This window comes from Cydia strobilella, chromosome 8 (assembly GCF_947568885.1).
Source record: "Cydia strobilella chromosome 8, ilCydStro3.1, whole genome shotgun sequence".
In the NCBI taxonomy this organism is placed as follows: Eukaryota; Metazoa; Arthropoda; class Insecta; order Lepidoptera; family Tortricidae; genus Cydia; species Cydia strobilella.
The window spans coordinates 2,999,020-3,016,362 of NC_086048.1; the positions used below are offsets into that span (position 1 = coordinate 2,999,020).

The following is a 17,343-nucleotide window of genomic DNA, read 5'->3' on the forward strand; positions in this document are numbered from 1 at the left end:
CTACAGAGGGAACTTAGGCGAAGGCAACATTCTGAGGTATCCGGATAAATTTGTACACATCATGGTCTGTAGCCGCTCCGTCGCCGAGAAATCGAATTCAGCATCTCAGTCAAAGTGCAAATAGGTTTACCGCTCACAGCACCAAGCAAACAAGCAACCTGGCCGTTTGTTCTCTTTAGCAACGCGAGTTTGGGCGAATCAGGGCCTAGCCAAGGTGACAGTCGTTGAAAACACCAATCGAAACTTAAATATATTTATTCATACTAATATTAAATGCTAAAGTGTGTCTGTCTGTCTGTTACCTCTTCACGCTTAAACCGCTGAACGGATTTAGTTTAAATTTGGCATAGAGATAGTTTGAGTCCCGGGGCAACATAGGATAGTTTTTATGTCGGAAGTCATCCCTAAAGAGGGTGAAAGGGGGGGGGTGGAAATGAGAAAATTTATGAATTGCCTGTTAATTGGTGTAAGCAATGAAGCATATTATGCTCAAAATTATTGCCATTACATTTTAACCAGGCGCTATACTTACTCTAACTTCTGGAACTAATTCCACGCAGACGATTTCGAGGGCAAAAGCTAGTTATTAATAAATCAACGATTTTACACAGTCATACTCGATTAATTCAACTTCCCGACAAAGCAGAATTTAAAAAATATGAAATAGGCACGTGACTTTTCGTAGCATTTGTAATCCCGATAAGTAAATTTTCTTTTTGGTATGGGGGATTTCAGCGACGACTTCTGAGATTAATAAAAGTTTAAGTTAAGGTTCTAATTCACGTTTGGTATTATTGTCAACTATATCAAATTTCGTCGAAATCAGTTCCGCGGTTATTGATTTCCCATACAAACTTCCACCCCATTTTCAAACTCTCAAAGGCTGATTTTTGGGATAAAAACTATCCTATGTTATTTCCTGGGACTCAAACTATCTTTATACCAAATTTCAACTCAATCGGTTCAGCGGTTTAATCGGGAAGAGGAATTTAAAAACCAGACAAGTGCGAGTCGGACTCACCCACCGAGGGTTCCGTACTTTTTAGTACTTATTGTTGTAGGGGCAACATAAATACATCCTCTGTGAAAATTTAAATTTTCTAGATATCACTGTTCATGAGATACAGCCTGGTGACAGACAGACAGACAAACTGGTAGACAGACAAACAGACGGACAGACAGACAGACGGACAGAGAAGTCTTAGTAATAGTGTCCCGTTTTTACCCTTTGGGTACGGAACCCTAAAAAATAGTTTTTTTTTTATATTTTTACTTACAATCCTTAAGTCCTAACAACCAATCCTGCCAAAGGAAATCTTTGGTTCACGAAACGCCTGATTTCATCGGCTGCATTGGCCACTATAATAATAGGTTTACTGGTTCGATTTAGCCTTTGCCTCCCCTGATATACAACATACATTGTTGCGCGATTGGAATAACAAATGCACTACCGACCGAACACAATGCCAAACATACACACAAACATGTTTAAATTGCAATGAGATTGCATACAATCGATCTTAAGCTGCTTGGGGACGTATTTTCTTAGCGCAAATAATGCTATTGTGAGGTACTAAGTGTGCTAGTAACCATGAGTTTAGTTGTGAATTTTGTTTTTTTTTTAAAGCGCAAATAATTATTAATACCTGTGTTATCAAATAAGTATACAAATCGAGTAAATGATTGTGGCCCTCTTTCTGGTTTCCATTGCAAATGTTGTATCTTTTTGAAATTCGTCGAACCCACAAATCATATTTATCAATCACTACATATTTCAAAACTATGATTATACTACGCGTCTCGTTCTCGATGATAGCTGATAACATGTAGTACTGTTAAGTATGCTTAAACTTCACAACGTTTAGAGATTTAAATTTGAAAAATATTCCCGCGCCCGACGCTACGACGTCTCGCGCGCCAATGCCGGACGCCATATTGTTTTGTTGTGCAAACAGCTTCTGACGTTTGAGAATTTTCAATAAACTAAATTAATTGTTTATATCGTTAAAATCGTGCTAATATTGTGTTTCAACAATGCCAAAAAAGAGGTCACGTTCGCGATCTAAAGAACGAGACCGGGAAGATCGAAAAACTTGTAAAAAACTCAAGTTAATGCAAGAACAAATTGATAACCTCACAAAATGTATGACGGAGTTTATACAAAGTCAAAAAAAGGAAAACAATACTTCAGGTAAGGAAAATAATAGTGTTTTCTATCAAAAAGTTACTAAATATGAACGTTCTATGCGAACATCATATTTTGGGCAGCTCCACACGAGCGTGCTCAGTTCTATACGAACATGAGCTTGTCATTTTCCCATTTCAAATGCAAGCATAATTTCTTTATATTAAAAGATGGCAATTATTGCTATAATCGGACGAAGTTCAACAAGAACCTGTTCGTTTTGTACAAAAAGTACTTAATTTTAAAAGAATTGCGTCATTACAAGTGTAATATCGTAATACGTAATATATATGTATTATACATATATTTTCGTTTACAGATGTTTTGGAGGCTAATAAAGAAAATATACCAGAGATATCTAATAAAGACTCTGAGTTATCTACAAATAATAGTAACTTTCAACTGTCCCCTTCATCGGACGTGGATATTATTACACCCGAGGATAATATTCAAGAATCAATTGAGGCTCCACAAGACTGGAATCAGGAATTCCTAGAAATGATGGGGGAGGAATTACCTTCCTCTAATGCAATCACAAATATCGACGAGACTATCCAAAAACAGTGGACTCACTGGATCACAAAGGGTTTAACAGAGGAGACTCGAAAGGGTCTTCTCAAAAAATATTCTAGAGAAGGGCCTCTTCGCACTGAAGCACCCAAAATAAACATGGAGATAGTGAGCCACTTAACAGAAATTGCTAAAAAGAGAGATCAGCACTTTGCCGACACCCAAAACTGTGTGGGTACGGGCCTGATTTCACTCGGGACAGCTATATCAATGTTAATGGAAAATCCTGAAGAGGGAGTTGATCACATGCAACTTATGAAATATCTTTGGGACACTGGAAAAATTATGACAGACGTATTTCATCAACACTCAGTTGCGAGAAAGTCTTTCATTACACCAAATCTTGATAAGGATATTAAATCTACCCTAGAAGCGACAGATTCTGATGAATGGCTTTATGGTATCAAACTGAATGAGCAAGTAAAGGATGCCAAAAATATTAAGAAGGCTTCAGCTTCACTTAAGGCGCCAGAAAAACCACCAGCCAAGAAGCCATACCTACAACCCTATCACTCCTATCAGCCCTACCAGGTAAACTGGAGAGGCCCACCTGCGAGACCCAGACAGGTGGGCTATTATCCACGGAGGCAATTCACCAATGTGAGATACAAACCGAAGCCATTCCAGACGAAGTCTTCACAGTATCCAGGACGCTCCACATCACAAAAACAAAGCCGTCCAGCATCAAAGAAGTAAAGGTAAATTATAGTGCAGGTCGCCTCCAACATTTTGTGGAAATATGGAAAACTATTACAACTGATGACTTCATTATAAATTGTATCAGAGGTTATGGTATAATTTTTAAAAATAAACCTTTTCAAGTCAGAGAGCCAACTCTCAGCTGGCCTCCGGGTGAATTTAAAAAGATAGAACTAGAAATTGCCACACTTCTGTCTAAAGGGGCTATTGAAATATGTTCAGATTGCGAGGGACAATTTGTTTCATCCTACTTCCTAGTTGAAAAACCAGACGGATCTTATAGATTTATTATTAATTTGCAAAAATTAAATGAGTTCATAGAAACTTTTCATTTTAAAATGGAGGATCTTAGAGCAGCCAGAGACTTAATTTCTCCAAATATGTATATGGCAACATTAGACTTGAAAGATGCCTATTTTTTAGTCCCGATGTGTAAAAATAGCAGGAAATTCTTAAGGTTTAGATTTGACGGTATTTTATATCAGTTCACATGTCTCCCATTCGGGTTATCAACTAGTCCTTATATTTTTACCAAGATCATGAAACCCGTTATGAATAATATACGCTTAAATGGCTGGTTATCCTTAGTTTACTTAGATGATTTACTGTGCATTAGTGATACATATGAATCCTGTAAAAATAATGTAAAAAATATTATCACACTTCTAGAAAAACTAGGATTTATTATAAATTATAAGAAAAGCCATACAAATCCAAGTAAAAGATGCAAATACCTTGGTTTCTTTTTAGACTCAGAAAAATACTCTGTTGATTTACCAGATGATAAGAAAAAACAAATTATAAATTTCATAAACCATTTTAAAGTAGGAAATCAGTACAAAATCCGCCTTTTCGCGCAACTACTAGGAGTTTTAGTTGCAGCATCGCATGCAGTTCAATATAGTAAAATATATTGTAAGAGACTAGAGAGAGCTAAATGGCTAGCGTTAACTGTAAATAATGATGATTTTGATAGTTATATGAAAATGACTGATTATGTAAAAGAAGATCTTACTTGGTGGCACATAAATGTTTTGACTGGTTCTAACCCCATATGCACAAAGAAATACAAAATAATTATTTCCTCAGATGCATCTAGATCAGGTTGGGGCGCAGAATCCAATTCAATAACTACCCGTGGATTCTGGAACCAGGATGATAAAAAATTTCATATAAATTATCTTGAGCTCTTAGCCGCCTTTTTCGGATTAAAATGTTTTGCCTCTAAACTCAGTAACTGTGAAATTCTAATGCGTATAGATAATACTACAGCTATTTCTTACATCAATAAGGCCGGAGGTGTCAAATTTCCCCACTTGAGTGAATTAGCCCGTAAAATATGGCAGTGGTGTGAAAGCAGAAAAATATGGATAGTAGCTTCATACATTGCGTCAAAAGATAACGTCGACGCAGATACTGATTCGCGCGATACGAACTTAGACACCGAATGGGAGCTAGCGGGCAAATATTTTAAGCAAATTGTGAAAAAATTTGGTAACTGTAGTATTGATCTGTTCGCATCCAGAATTAACACCAAGTGCAAAACATTTTGCTCCCGTTACCCTGATCCAGAAGCATCAGTAGTAGATGCTTTCACGATTTCATGGGAAGAAGAACATTTCTACGCCTTTCCCCCTTTTGCTGTAATATTGCCAGTATTGAGAAAAATAATTAATGATAAAGCAACAGGAGTAGTAGTTGTACCAAATTGGCCCACACAAGCGTGGTATCCAATGTTTACATCACTTTTATGTGAATCTCCTATAATATTTGAACCTTCTACTGACCTACTACTTTCTCCTTGCAGGAGCAGAATACATCCTCTATCACACAAACTTTCTCTAGTGGTAGGGAAATTATCAGGGAGGCGTATCTGAAAAAAGGAGTTCCCGAGATGTCGGTTGATTTTATTATAGACTCAATAGCACAATCCACCCTTAAGCAATATGAAGGATGTCTCAAAAAATGGGTACATTTTGCTACAACTAATAAATATGATATATTTGATCCTACCTGTGCTAATGTTATAGAGTTTTTGACAATGAGATTCAATGAGAATGCAAGTTATGGTACATTAAATTCTTCAAGATCAGCAATCTCACTCATAGCAAAAAGAGACATATCCAATGATGCCATTATATCCAGATTTTTTAAGGGCATTTTCAGGAGACGTCCTTCTGCACCTAAATACTCAGAAACATGGAATATCGAGCAAGTTTTAGAATATATTGAAAACCAAGATAAGTTGGAGAATCTAAACTTAAAAATTATATCAGAGATTGCGACAACATTGTTAGTTCTGGTTACGGCCCATAGATTACAAACAATAGGCTTGATTAATATAGATGAGATAAATATGAGTTCATCAGGGCTTCAAATAAAAATTCCTGATAGGATAAAGACATCAAAACTTGGAAAAAATCAACCCCTACTCATGATTCCTTTCTTCAGAGAACGACCAAAAGTTTGTGTAGCCACCATAATCCTTCATTATTTAAAAATAACAGAAAAAATTAGAGCTGGAAATAAGAGACTATTTCTATCATCGGTGAAGCCTCACAATCCAGTCAGTCCTCAGACAATTGGTCATTGGATCAAATCTTTGCTCGGCAAGGCTGGCATTGATACTGAAAAATTTAGTGCATATAGCACTAAACATGCCTCTGTGTCTACTGCCTATAGGAGAGGTATAGACATTGATACAATTAGAAGAACTGCAGGTTGGACAGAGGGGTCAACTACTTTCGCACGTTTCTATAACAGACCTATTATAGAAACAAATAATAAGTTCGCTATCAGTATTCTAACTAAAGATAATTAAGGCTGTGTTAATTATATGCATGTCATATAAATATTGTAATTGTTATTTTTTGTTGATTATGAATAATTAATAAATACTGTGCCAAAGTTGTAAAATATTTGTATCATTTAATTTAAATGTTATACATACTTAAAGAGTACAAATATTTTAAACAAAGCTCTATCACAGACTCTAAAGATCTACATGTTATCAGCTATCATCGAGAACGAGACGCGTAGTATAATTGCTCGATCAAACGAGCCCGCCGAAGGCGGGCGAAGTTCGATCGAAATTATACGAAGCGTCTCGTTCGAAGATGATCACTTCCCACCCATAAGAAGGAAGTTACATTTCAAATGAATACCGTAAAAAGTGAAACCCATCCCTGTAATCATCTTGCACGAAACTGTGATATCGCATAGTTACTTACTCTAAAATATATGGCGTCCGGCATTGGCGCGCGAGACGTCGTAGCGTCGGGCGCGGGAATATTTTTCAAATTTAAATCTCTAAACGTTGTGAAGTTTAAGCATACTTAACAGTACTACATGTTATCAGCTATCATCTTCGAACGAGACGCTTCGTATAATTTCGATCGAACTTCGCCCGCCTTCGGCGGGCTCGTTTGATCGAGCAATTATAAAATGCTTTCTTATGTCTGGATATTCTACTCTGCAGGTCACATTTCACATCTGATTCTCCAGAAATTTTATGCGCAGGTATAGAATTTAAAAAAAAGTTTAAAGTTTCTGAAATTGGCATAAAAGACTTAAGCGCCAGTAGGGTCTATGGCACTTAAGACTATTGTGAGTTACCCGTGATAATGACTCAACGAAGTATTTTTACATTTTTTCAAGCTTATCGCGAGGGCTACAGCTCACTAGTTACAACATTGTAATAACTACAAATTCGTAGTGTGTACAATACTCACTACAATAACGATATAACAATTCCTTGTGCGTGCGTCCGTCACAGCGGAGTCGTTTGTCAAAGCTGCCGAAACGTCTTCGAGATCATTCGTCAGAGACGTGTTCTAAAGCACGACGCACAGATATCCTTATAACTGTACACAAAATTACACTACAAATGATTTTCATCAAATTATTATTCAATAATAGGTAATTGTGCATAATGTAGGACAATCGAGGATAGCTTTGAGGTTGAGCGAGGTACTGAAGTTATGCTAATTTTTGCCGAGACATGGACGCTCATTAAGGAGGCTGTGCATAAAATCCGCGTGGCACAGAGAGCCATGGAGTGTGCCACGCTCGGTATCAAGTTTCGAGATCGGGTAAGGAGTGTAAGATGTGGGTTGCGTCATTACCAAACTAAAATGGAGTTGGGAGGGACATGTTACTAGGCAGAGTGATGGCAGGTGGACTAACATGTTAACGGAATGGTGGCCATTATCGGATGAAAAAAGCCACTGGCGTCCGTTGGCTCGTTGGGTGGACGACATCCGGAAGATTGCGAGTCACTGCTGGATGAGATTAGCTCAAGACCGGGACAAGTGGCGAACTAGAAGAGAAGCTTATGCTCAGCAGTAGGCGATAAAGGGCTGATATGATGATGATGATTTTTAGATACTCGCGGCTTAAAATAATGTAGAAGACAAGGAGTGTAAACTTATCTTTTTTTTATATTTAAACTTTGGAGTAAGCCAATTATTTAGCACAAAAAAGGAAATAAGCGATTGGTGTTACTACAGTTTGGCCCAAAAAAGGTTGAATTTTTTTAAAGATTATTTTATGCCTAATTGCTTACACATCTTTACAAAAAATGTAAGTGCAAATTAAAACTACCATTATTTTAATAAAACAAAACGTTTTATCTTAAATGTTCTCCTTTAGCTTTGATACACAAATGAAAACGTGTGTTGAAATTATCATCAATAAGCCATTGTAAAAATCTTTATCGAGTCTTGGTCCACGCTGGAAGTATCATTTTTCAGCCATAAAAATATTAATCTGCATATTTTAAACTTGCCACTGTACGCCAGCTTTTCATGTATGGTCTATTGGCGTTCCTTATCCCGTATTGCCGGATGCGAGCTGAATACGAAGCGTATCGGCGACGCCTACACATTTCAGGCTGTCTATCAAAGTTACCATCAATTCCTTTCACTCAGAATAATCAAAAATTGTTAGGCGTCCCTTGAACGGAATACATTACGTCTAAAGAGGCCTTTGAGGTATTTCTTTGCTACCATTTATTATTGAATACATTTTTTCACGATGACAACGGTTAGATGAAAATAAAAGACATTCTTGGAGTGAGTGGATTCGTTAGTTGCACATAATTATACCCACAAAAGTGGATAAATAAATAAAGGTAAAATTTTTAGAATTAAAAATAAAAGATCTTCATGTCTTGACCGGTCTCACATTCTTTCATATATCCATTACTTTATACATATAGTTTGTTCGAGTTAAGAGTCCCCGGCAAGCTCGGTTCTTCATAAAAACGTAGTTACGCTTTCATTTATCTCATAAAACGACTAGCTAGATTGCTCTGAAACTGTGCTTACAATATGATAAGGTATATCTAGGTCTGCAACTAGTTTATATAGCTTCAGATAACAAAGTAAAAAAAAAAAAAACGAATTTAAGTTTTTCATACAAAACTTGTTTTTGCTCTATTTCGTTTGTATTATATATTAGAGCTTTTTATAAACTAATTACAGAACAGAACAGTATGGGAAGGACCTTGCCATCGGCTCGCCTCGGCCGAATTTCACCAGGTGAAATTCAGCCGAGCTTACTTCTGACTCTTAAAAATGCAGTAAAATCATCAATGTCCGCCGGCATAGCGATGCAGCTAACCAATTAAATCGTTCCTAATTTGACAGTATGCCTTCAACTGGTCACTGTGTGAACTTGACTTTCTAATCAGAAACGATTTGATTGATTACGAGCGTGACTAGGCCGGCTGACAATAATGAGTTTCACTGCATTCTTAACGCGAACGAACTATACAAGGTGGAAAAAAAATGGGCCCTGAAGGAAACATTTTACTTAAAAAAATCAAACATAACTGCATTCAAAGATTTTTTTTAAATTTCGCTTAGTCTCGCCCGGCATTCGAACCGACAAAATGAGATTTTCTTTGTTTAGACAAAGCAAATTCTCATATTTGTCTCCTCCGTTGTCTCTGCTCCTTACTTTGTCAAAGCAACTGCATTCCCGGGAAAGCTTTTTAGTGCTTCTAGTGACCCAGGGGGCGTATATAGCTTTACACCCTTTGTGAGTAAGATGGCGTGACCAGGAGTAGAATAATGCACACTACACACGGTCAGAATTAGAAGTATATATTTGAACGAAATATTTTTTATTCGGATATTTATTACCATTTAATTGCTTAAAATAATTAATAAATAACTGTTTCAAATTTTAGGTATCTACGTCAAATGGTCTCTAGGGAAAACGCATTTAACTGATTTGCAAGACCGAAGTGATCCCATAAGTGTTCCGTTTGTCAAAACAAAGTTTTGCACGGAACAATAAAGGTACAAAAATTTGCCCGCGAAAAGCTAGTGAGCGAAACGTGCGAAACGTCACGTGACGTCACGCGTTCGACAGATTAGTTCACATAAGTGTCATTAGTAGCAAACGTCAGTTGGATCGTCCAACGTGTGAAGTCATCACACTGTCGGATTCGCGCCAAAAATTATGAGCGTTTCAACAGCTCAAAATGTTTCAACATTTTCAAACGATTTTGACGATTTGGTGTTCAAACGATATAAATTATGATTACAAAAATTAAAAAAAAAAACATGCATGGGGCTAATTGTCGGCTGCCAGCGTATTCCGTTTCGATGTTCAATATCGATATAGAATTTACCCCTACTGCAACAAGAGAATGATACAAAGTGTGTCTGTGTGTATCGTGACGATTATTCAAGTCACGTGATCACGTATTACCTTGACTGGTGGATTAACCACGTCAGGCGTGACGTAACCATAGCGCACTTGAGAAGCTTAACTTAATCTTAATCCAGTATTCAGTTGTATTCTGGATGTGGATCTGGTGGAATCGGGAAGACAACTGCTAAGTACATGACTATATTGTACAAGTAAATATGTAACTTGTGATTATGTAATTGTATTTAATAAGTAAAATATCATTTAATTTGAGATATTATGCGATTAGGTTTCTTGATCTGGACTCTTTTGCTACATTTCATTTCGGAAAAAATTAATGACGCAAGTATATTCGGATATTGTAACATACATTTGACGTTTCTTATGTGTGCTGTGGTCAAAAATCGTAGGTTCAAACCAAGGGTCGGAAACCGGTATTTGCTCCATACAAAAATACCGGTATTATTACGTTATTTTTCTTTCTTTTGTTTATAATTTCATTTTTAATGGGACGTTTTAATAATGCAAAATTGTTTCCTAAATACATGATTCAGTCCTACGTAATGAGCATAAAAAAATTCAAAATATTGGGCTAATCGGGGTTTTTAAAAAATACCGGTTCCGAGCCCTGGTTCAAACCTCGGTTGTGTTGTTTATTGTTTGTCATTGTTGTTCATTTAAAAAAAATGCAAAAAATATTGAAAGTTCGATCAGGCTCTTTATCATACAAAGAGCATATAAGTAATGCATTATTTAGTGTCACTTTATCTTACACGCGTTTCGTAAACTAAATTAATCAAGAAAAGTCACTTCACTATGCTCTTTACGAGTATGTTGTCTGTGTCACGTTGTTTTTAATATTATAATTTAAAACGCATTTCCATTAGTATATTTCGTATTATAGTCTTGTTTTTTTGTATACAATTAATTAATAACTGCACAGGAGGCCGATTGAAGCTTATATTTTGACGTCAAAATGATTTTATTGTCTTATCATTCGCACTGAAAGAATGTTTGCATAACAGTAACTAAATATTTTGTTACTCTGTTACACTTACACCGGCCCACAGGTCGGTTTGTGACAGCTAAATCGGTTTTCGGATATTAATCAAACTTTATTTCTATGTTATTTTTTCAGTTATTTTTTGAACTACACAATGAGCTAATTAACCCCTGGAGCGCACCTTAAGTATTTTTACTTTGTTTTTAACTTATTCCTTACAAAAATATATGTGAAGGCACATATAAAAATGTGATTGTTCTAAAAACTTTGCTCAATTCAGATTATGGGAGTAGTATTTTGGAACGCAGCTGCGCAGGTCCAACTGCCGTGACAGCATAAAATAAAATGTGAAATATTAGAAGCAATAAAATATTTGACTTATTTTAGGAAAATGGCTTTTTTCAATTACACAACACTTAACTCCCACCTTAAGCTTCTCAGAGACCAGTTTCACCGCGTGACAGCATCGGGTCGTGTTCAACATTCCAGTCACGTGACCACGCATTGCTAGAATATCCATCCCCATAGATCTATCATATTTCTGAAGGAAACGCTTAGCACCACAACCACGCCGCAAAATGGAAGTATTTACAAAGCTGCTCATACAAACCCCAAATTAAAAAAATTAAATATATTTATTCTATTGAGGAAACGCTGCCAGCGTTTTCAGTACTATACCGCAGGGGCCTTTTTTAGAGTTAATATAGACAAGAAAAGAAAAGAAAGTTTATTATTCAAGTAGGCATATTACAAATATTACAATGCGCTTATATGAACGTCAAAGCCAAAGAGGTATGGAACGTAGCATGTTGAACTTGAAAAAAATTCAAAAGATACGACACACGAAGATAAGAACCGCGCTTAAAACTATAGATGCTCTCAACCAAGCTCAAAAGTTGAAATGGCGATGGGCCGGACATGTGGCACGACTTAAAGACCGCAGATGGACGAAAATCGTCACCCTATGGAAAGGCCCTCAAGGCAAGCGACGCAGTGGAAGGCCACACTCACGCTGGGACGAGGACATCATTAAAATAGCTGGACCAAACTGGCATCAAACCGCACTTGACCGATCAAAATGGCAAACTTTGGAAGAGGCCTTCACCTGAGAGGGGTTCCTGTTATATACAAATTATTTAGTAAATATTTATAAGCAACTAACAACCAAAAACTAGTATTTAAGCAAAAAAAAAAAAAAAAAATTTTTTTACTAACCATCATAAAGCAAGAAATCGTTAATAATGTATCTGTAATAATTTAGCGGGAAATAAAAGGCTTTTTATTTTATTTATTTATATGAACGTCAAATAAAGGTACGCCGGTTCTAACTCTATACCTCTGCCCGAGAAAATTTAAATCTTCCTAAATTGGAGGAGGGTATCCAATATGGGACCGGCAACAAACTCGGCGGGACACATCTATTCAAAACCATATTAAAAACTACACAGTGCATGACCATCTAAATAACGGTGTACCTAAATGTGGTGTAAAGATGAACGCTTTCCAACGGTGAGCGGTATTGATATAGAAAGCAGCCATGGATGGACATCACATCAAATAATTTATCGCACAATTTATCGTAATGTAAAGGTTTGCAACCTTTGCAGCCTTTTTGATCAGTGGCTGGCAACAGGCATCCATTTTAAATTTAGAATCTGATCACGCTGTCAGATGGAACGGGTGTGGATTCCGAAATAGGTAGCCATCAAAGTTAGCCGAATCTTATACCTTTAACCTTTTGCACCCCAATGACCGATATATACGCACCGTAGGTTCAACGCCAAAGACCAATTAATCGGTCATAGACCACAGAACAACATAGACCTACATGCATTTGCATAAAGTTCAATTTCAATTTTGACACTTCGGTGACGTGGCGTCTGGATGACAGCTTTTGTGTTTGTCACGACGTCGAAAAGGTTAAACGAGCAATTCTTGTAAATATGTATATATATTTATATATTTCGGGGATCTCGAAAACGGCTCTAACGATTTCGATGAAATTTGTTATACGGGGGTTTCGGGGGCGAAAAATCGATCTAGCTAGGTCTTATCTCTGGGAAAACGTGCATTTTTGAGTTTTTATATGTTTTCCGAGCAAAGCTCGGTCTCCCAGATATTATTATTGTATCGTAGCTAAAATATATGAAAAGAATATACTTAAAGAAGATCAACGAAGTGTGTAAATATCTTTCACATCCTCCCTGCTAGGTCTTATCCCTCTACAGTAACATCTGTTTCATACCTATTACCTATTACCGATACAGTGTTGAGTAAGATGCTTGTTTTATATAATTTTAATTTAATTTAGTCGTTATGTTGTATCTTCTTGATGTTGTATTGTATTGTAGTTCGGGCGATTTTCCGCAACTCGACGACTGGCGCCTATTTTGCGTGACATGGGGGTGGGCTAGTCCTGCCAGCCAGGGAGGTCTCTCGGGGATCCGAGATGTTTTGCCCCGTATGGGGCCACTCCGTTGCACTCCAGCACCACGTGAGAGGCTGTTTCTTCTGTCTCCATGCATCCTCTGCATAGGGGACTGTCTGTGACACCTTGATGTTGTAACTTTTATTTATTTTCTCTTATTTAACTGTGTTCATTGTCATGTAATTTTATGTCTTTTTTCTTCTTGTCTGTTGCCTCCCATGATTTTTCTCACTCGATGGTCTCATCGGAAGCTCAGCACTGGAATCACCAGCAAGATTCTGAGATGAGGCCATTTCGTGGCACTTTAATCTTATTCTATGTTTCATTTTTATATTATGTAATGTTTATTTGTGCTTACGAATAAAATCTTATTCTATTCTATTATGCTCCTTCTAGTAGTAAGTAGTCATCTTCCCCAACAGGACGCGGCAGTGGGACGCATTCACGCATTTCTGAGATGACGGCTTCTTTTTATTTGACACAGTCCCTTTTCAAACCTGAAGGCTGAAGTTTGCCGTTATGAAAGTTAAGTTTTTGTCCCATATTTTGACACTTAGCTGGGACGTTGTGGATTTAAGGTTGCCTTTTAATCGCGACGAGCATTGCTGAAAGAAATAAGAACTATCTACGCCAACTCAAACTTGCATTCTGAAATTAAAATGATATTTTACTGATGTCATGTCTCACGACCCCTTCGCCAAAAAGCCGCTCCCATACAATCGATGTTACGCTCTCATTTTATCGACAATCCTAAATAGCATGACACGTGTCATGAACATTTACGTGAAGTGACATATTATTTACGTCTAGTTTTCGTTGCTGAAAATAGTTATAAAAAGAAATAAAACTTACGCAAGCGCACGAAGGGTTCCGTACCATTGCGCAAACAACGGCAAATCACTGTTGTATGGGAGCCCCACTTAAATATTTTTTTTATTCTGTTTTTAGTATTTGTTGTTATAGCGGCAACAGAAATATATCTGTGAAAATTTTACCGTCTAGCTATCACGGTTCATGAGATACAGCCCGGTGACAGACAGACAGACCATAACCCATAATTTTTACCTATATAAAATACGTATATAAATTTTAATATTTACAATAAATTACAGTAAATATTACATGAGAGCAAAAAGCGTGTAAAATGCCATCTACGTTAAAACTTAAGGACAAATACAAAGTATTTGTTATTCACTTTGTAATAAACTTAATAAAAATAATTTTCGAACGGCTCGTTATTTCTTAAAGGCTCAGAAATTACATTTAGAGGCCTGTAGCGAACGAAACGGTAATGTCTCTTTATCACACTTCCATATTAGTGCGACAGAGACAAGCGTTTCGTTCGCTACGGCGCAAACGATTGGCATCTTCGCTAGGCCCCCGTGACAATCTGGCAAAAAAAGAGTAGAAATTAAAAAGTGGCAACACTGTAGTGTCGTCCCTTTCCAATGAATCTAAGAAAAACGGGACGACACTACAGTGTTGCCACTTTTTAATTTCTGCTCTTTTTTGCCAAACTGTACATCGTCAAATATTAAATTAATAGAGAAAACCGGCCAAGAGTGCGAGTCGGACTCGCGCACGAGGGTTCCGTACTTTTTAGTATTTGTTGTTATAGCGGCAACAAAAATACATTATCTGTGTAAATTTCAACTGTCTATCTACCACGGTTCATGAGATACAGCCTGGTGACAGACGGACAGACAGACGGACAGGCGGACAGACGGACAGCGGAGTCTTAGTAATAGGGTCCCGTTTTTACCCTTTGGGTACGGAACCCTAAAAATTATCGAGATGACAGGTGCTACGAATAGTGACATTCTTTTTTTTAGCTGTCTATGGTGTTCTGTGGGTCCCACTTAGTAACCATTTTGGCCCATCTTTTCAGTTAATACTACTGCAACTTATTTAATTTTGTATCTAGCAGAAATGTCTGCGAACGATGATATTAAGGTTAGAAATAAATTAAGTGAAAAAAATTAACTGTCTTGGGTGTGACTTGAACCCACGACCACTGGATCACTAGTACAGTGCTCTACCATCTGAGCCACCAAGACCGTAGCCAATGCAATGCAAGGTCGTGGGTTCAAGTCCCACCCAAGACAGTGAATTTTTCCACTTTTAATTGGCGCATTTTCTATGAAAAGGGACTTTATTGTCGATGGCGCTTACGCCGCACAGCGCCGTTAATAACGGCGTAAGCATCGACAATAAGGTCCCTTTTTATAGAAAATACCACAATTTATTTGCAACTTACATTTACCAACATTTACATTTACATTTGCAATTTACATTGGCCTTGAGTTACATTTTACGACTACCTTAAACCTAAAGTTGAGTAGGTAAGTTGTAAAAGCTGGCATTTTCCTGCCATTTTAATAAAGAGTATTTTTTACGATGTTTACCCTTATTGTCCTGTGGCTTGACGTAATTAGTAACAAATCCCAAGTAAAATTATTTTTCCAACCTACACAGGTTTCTTTTCTTTTATAAGGTTGTCTCCTATCATGGGGTCTTAAATGTAAAAAAAATTGACCGATCAATTCGAACAACGTGATAATTACTAACGAGAACAAAACGAGATTGAGATCGAGAGATTGTCGACTGCCAGCGTATTTCGGAACGGCTTGACTCCTTGGCGCTGCATAGAAATGTGGCCTCGCTCTGCATTTTCTATCGCGTGTATAACGGGGAGTGCTCCGAGGAATTGTTCGGATTAATCCCTGCAGCTTCTTTTCGCCATCGCCCTACGCGACAACATTACCATCCTTACCACTTAGATGGTTGGCAGTCCTCAACTGTGCGTTTCTCTAGAAACTTCCTGCCTCGCACAGCTAAACTGTGGAATGAACTGGCGCCTGCTGTGTTTCCGGACCGATATGACCTTCAAACCTTCAAGAAAAGAGCGTACTCCCATCTTAAAGGCCGGCAACGCACTTACAACCCCTCTGGTGTTGCGGGTGTCCATGGACGGCGTTAATCGCTTACCATCAGGTGATCCGTCTGCTCGTTTGCCTCCTATTTCATAAAAAAAAGAAAAAAGAGATCTAATATATACGTTATAGTTTAGTTCACAACTAGTTATCTTTTGCAGTTCGATTCGAGAAACCAATTGTCATTTCACGCTACAATTATTGTGACGTTTTGGGATATCAATTAGATATATTATAATATCTGCAAATCTTAAAGAGATCGTTTAAGAGGACATTCGGAATCGCGGAAATGTCAAATTTGACATGACTTTCTTAAATATCTCGTTATCGTTTCTGTTTCATATCTAGTGGATATCTAGATCATTGTTCGAATTGACCCGTGAGTGTAAGAATGTTCTCGATAGGTTGTAAATGTAGTGTAGGGACGCCCGGCTGGAAGCAGGCGGGCTGATGATCGCGTGACGCGTTCATTCAGCCCAATTCCCTGGAGTTGGAGCTGCAGGTTACTGTCCCGGCGGCATTCCCACACTATTATCCTCAAATCTTCTTGTTTTCCTGCAGAACAGAAGGACATCTTAATAGCTCGATAGGTTAAGTTTTGGACAAAAAGTCTAGGCCAGTGGTCGGGAGCTTGTTGCTCGTTGTTTGCTTACAGTGTGTACACAGGCTTAGACGCGTGGCGATGCAGACGAGCAGGTATATGATAGAAGGGTCGGAAACTTTTTTTGTATGAGTTTATGTCTTTTTTCCTGTGGACATCATAAAATAAATGGACTTTACTTTTCTTCAAGATTTTTTTACCCGGTACTGGACTATCTGGTACTGGTATGAAATACATTTTATACGATTTGCAGACGACATCGCG

The 17,343-nt window shown here is 37.5% G+C and overlaps 1 protein-coding gene and 1 non-coding gene across 2 annotated transcripts; one reads left to right on the forward strand and one right to left on the reverse strand.

The window, feature by feature from the left end:
- Positions 1 to 1,797: 1,797 nt before the first annotated feature.
- Positions 1,798 to 3,451, forward strand: LOC134743348 (uncharacterized). The gene is made up of 2 exons (XM_063676740.1): positions 1,798 to 2,191; positions 2,505 to 3,451. The coding sequence occupies exons 1-2, from the start codon at positions 2,035 to 2,037 to the stop codon at positions 3,449 to 3,451; spliced, it is 1,104 nt and encodes a 367-aa protein (XP_063532810.1). The 5' UTR covers positions 1,798 to 2,034.
- Positions 3,452 to 15,529: 12,078 nt separating this feature from the next.
- Trnat-agu (transfer RNA threonine (anticodon AGU)) lies at positions 15,530 to 15,602 on the reverse strand. Its single transcript has one exon. It is a non-coding gene; the product is annotated as a tRNA-Thr (tRNA).
- Between the last annotated feature and the right edge of the window lie 1,741 nt (positions 15,603 to 17,343).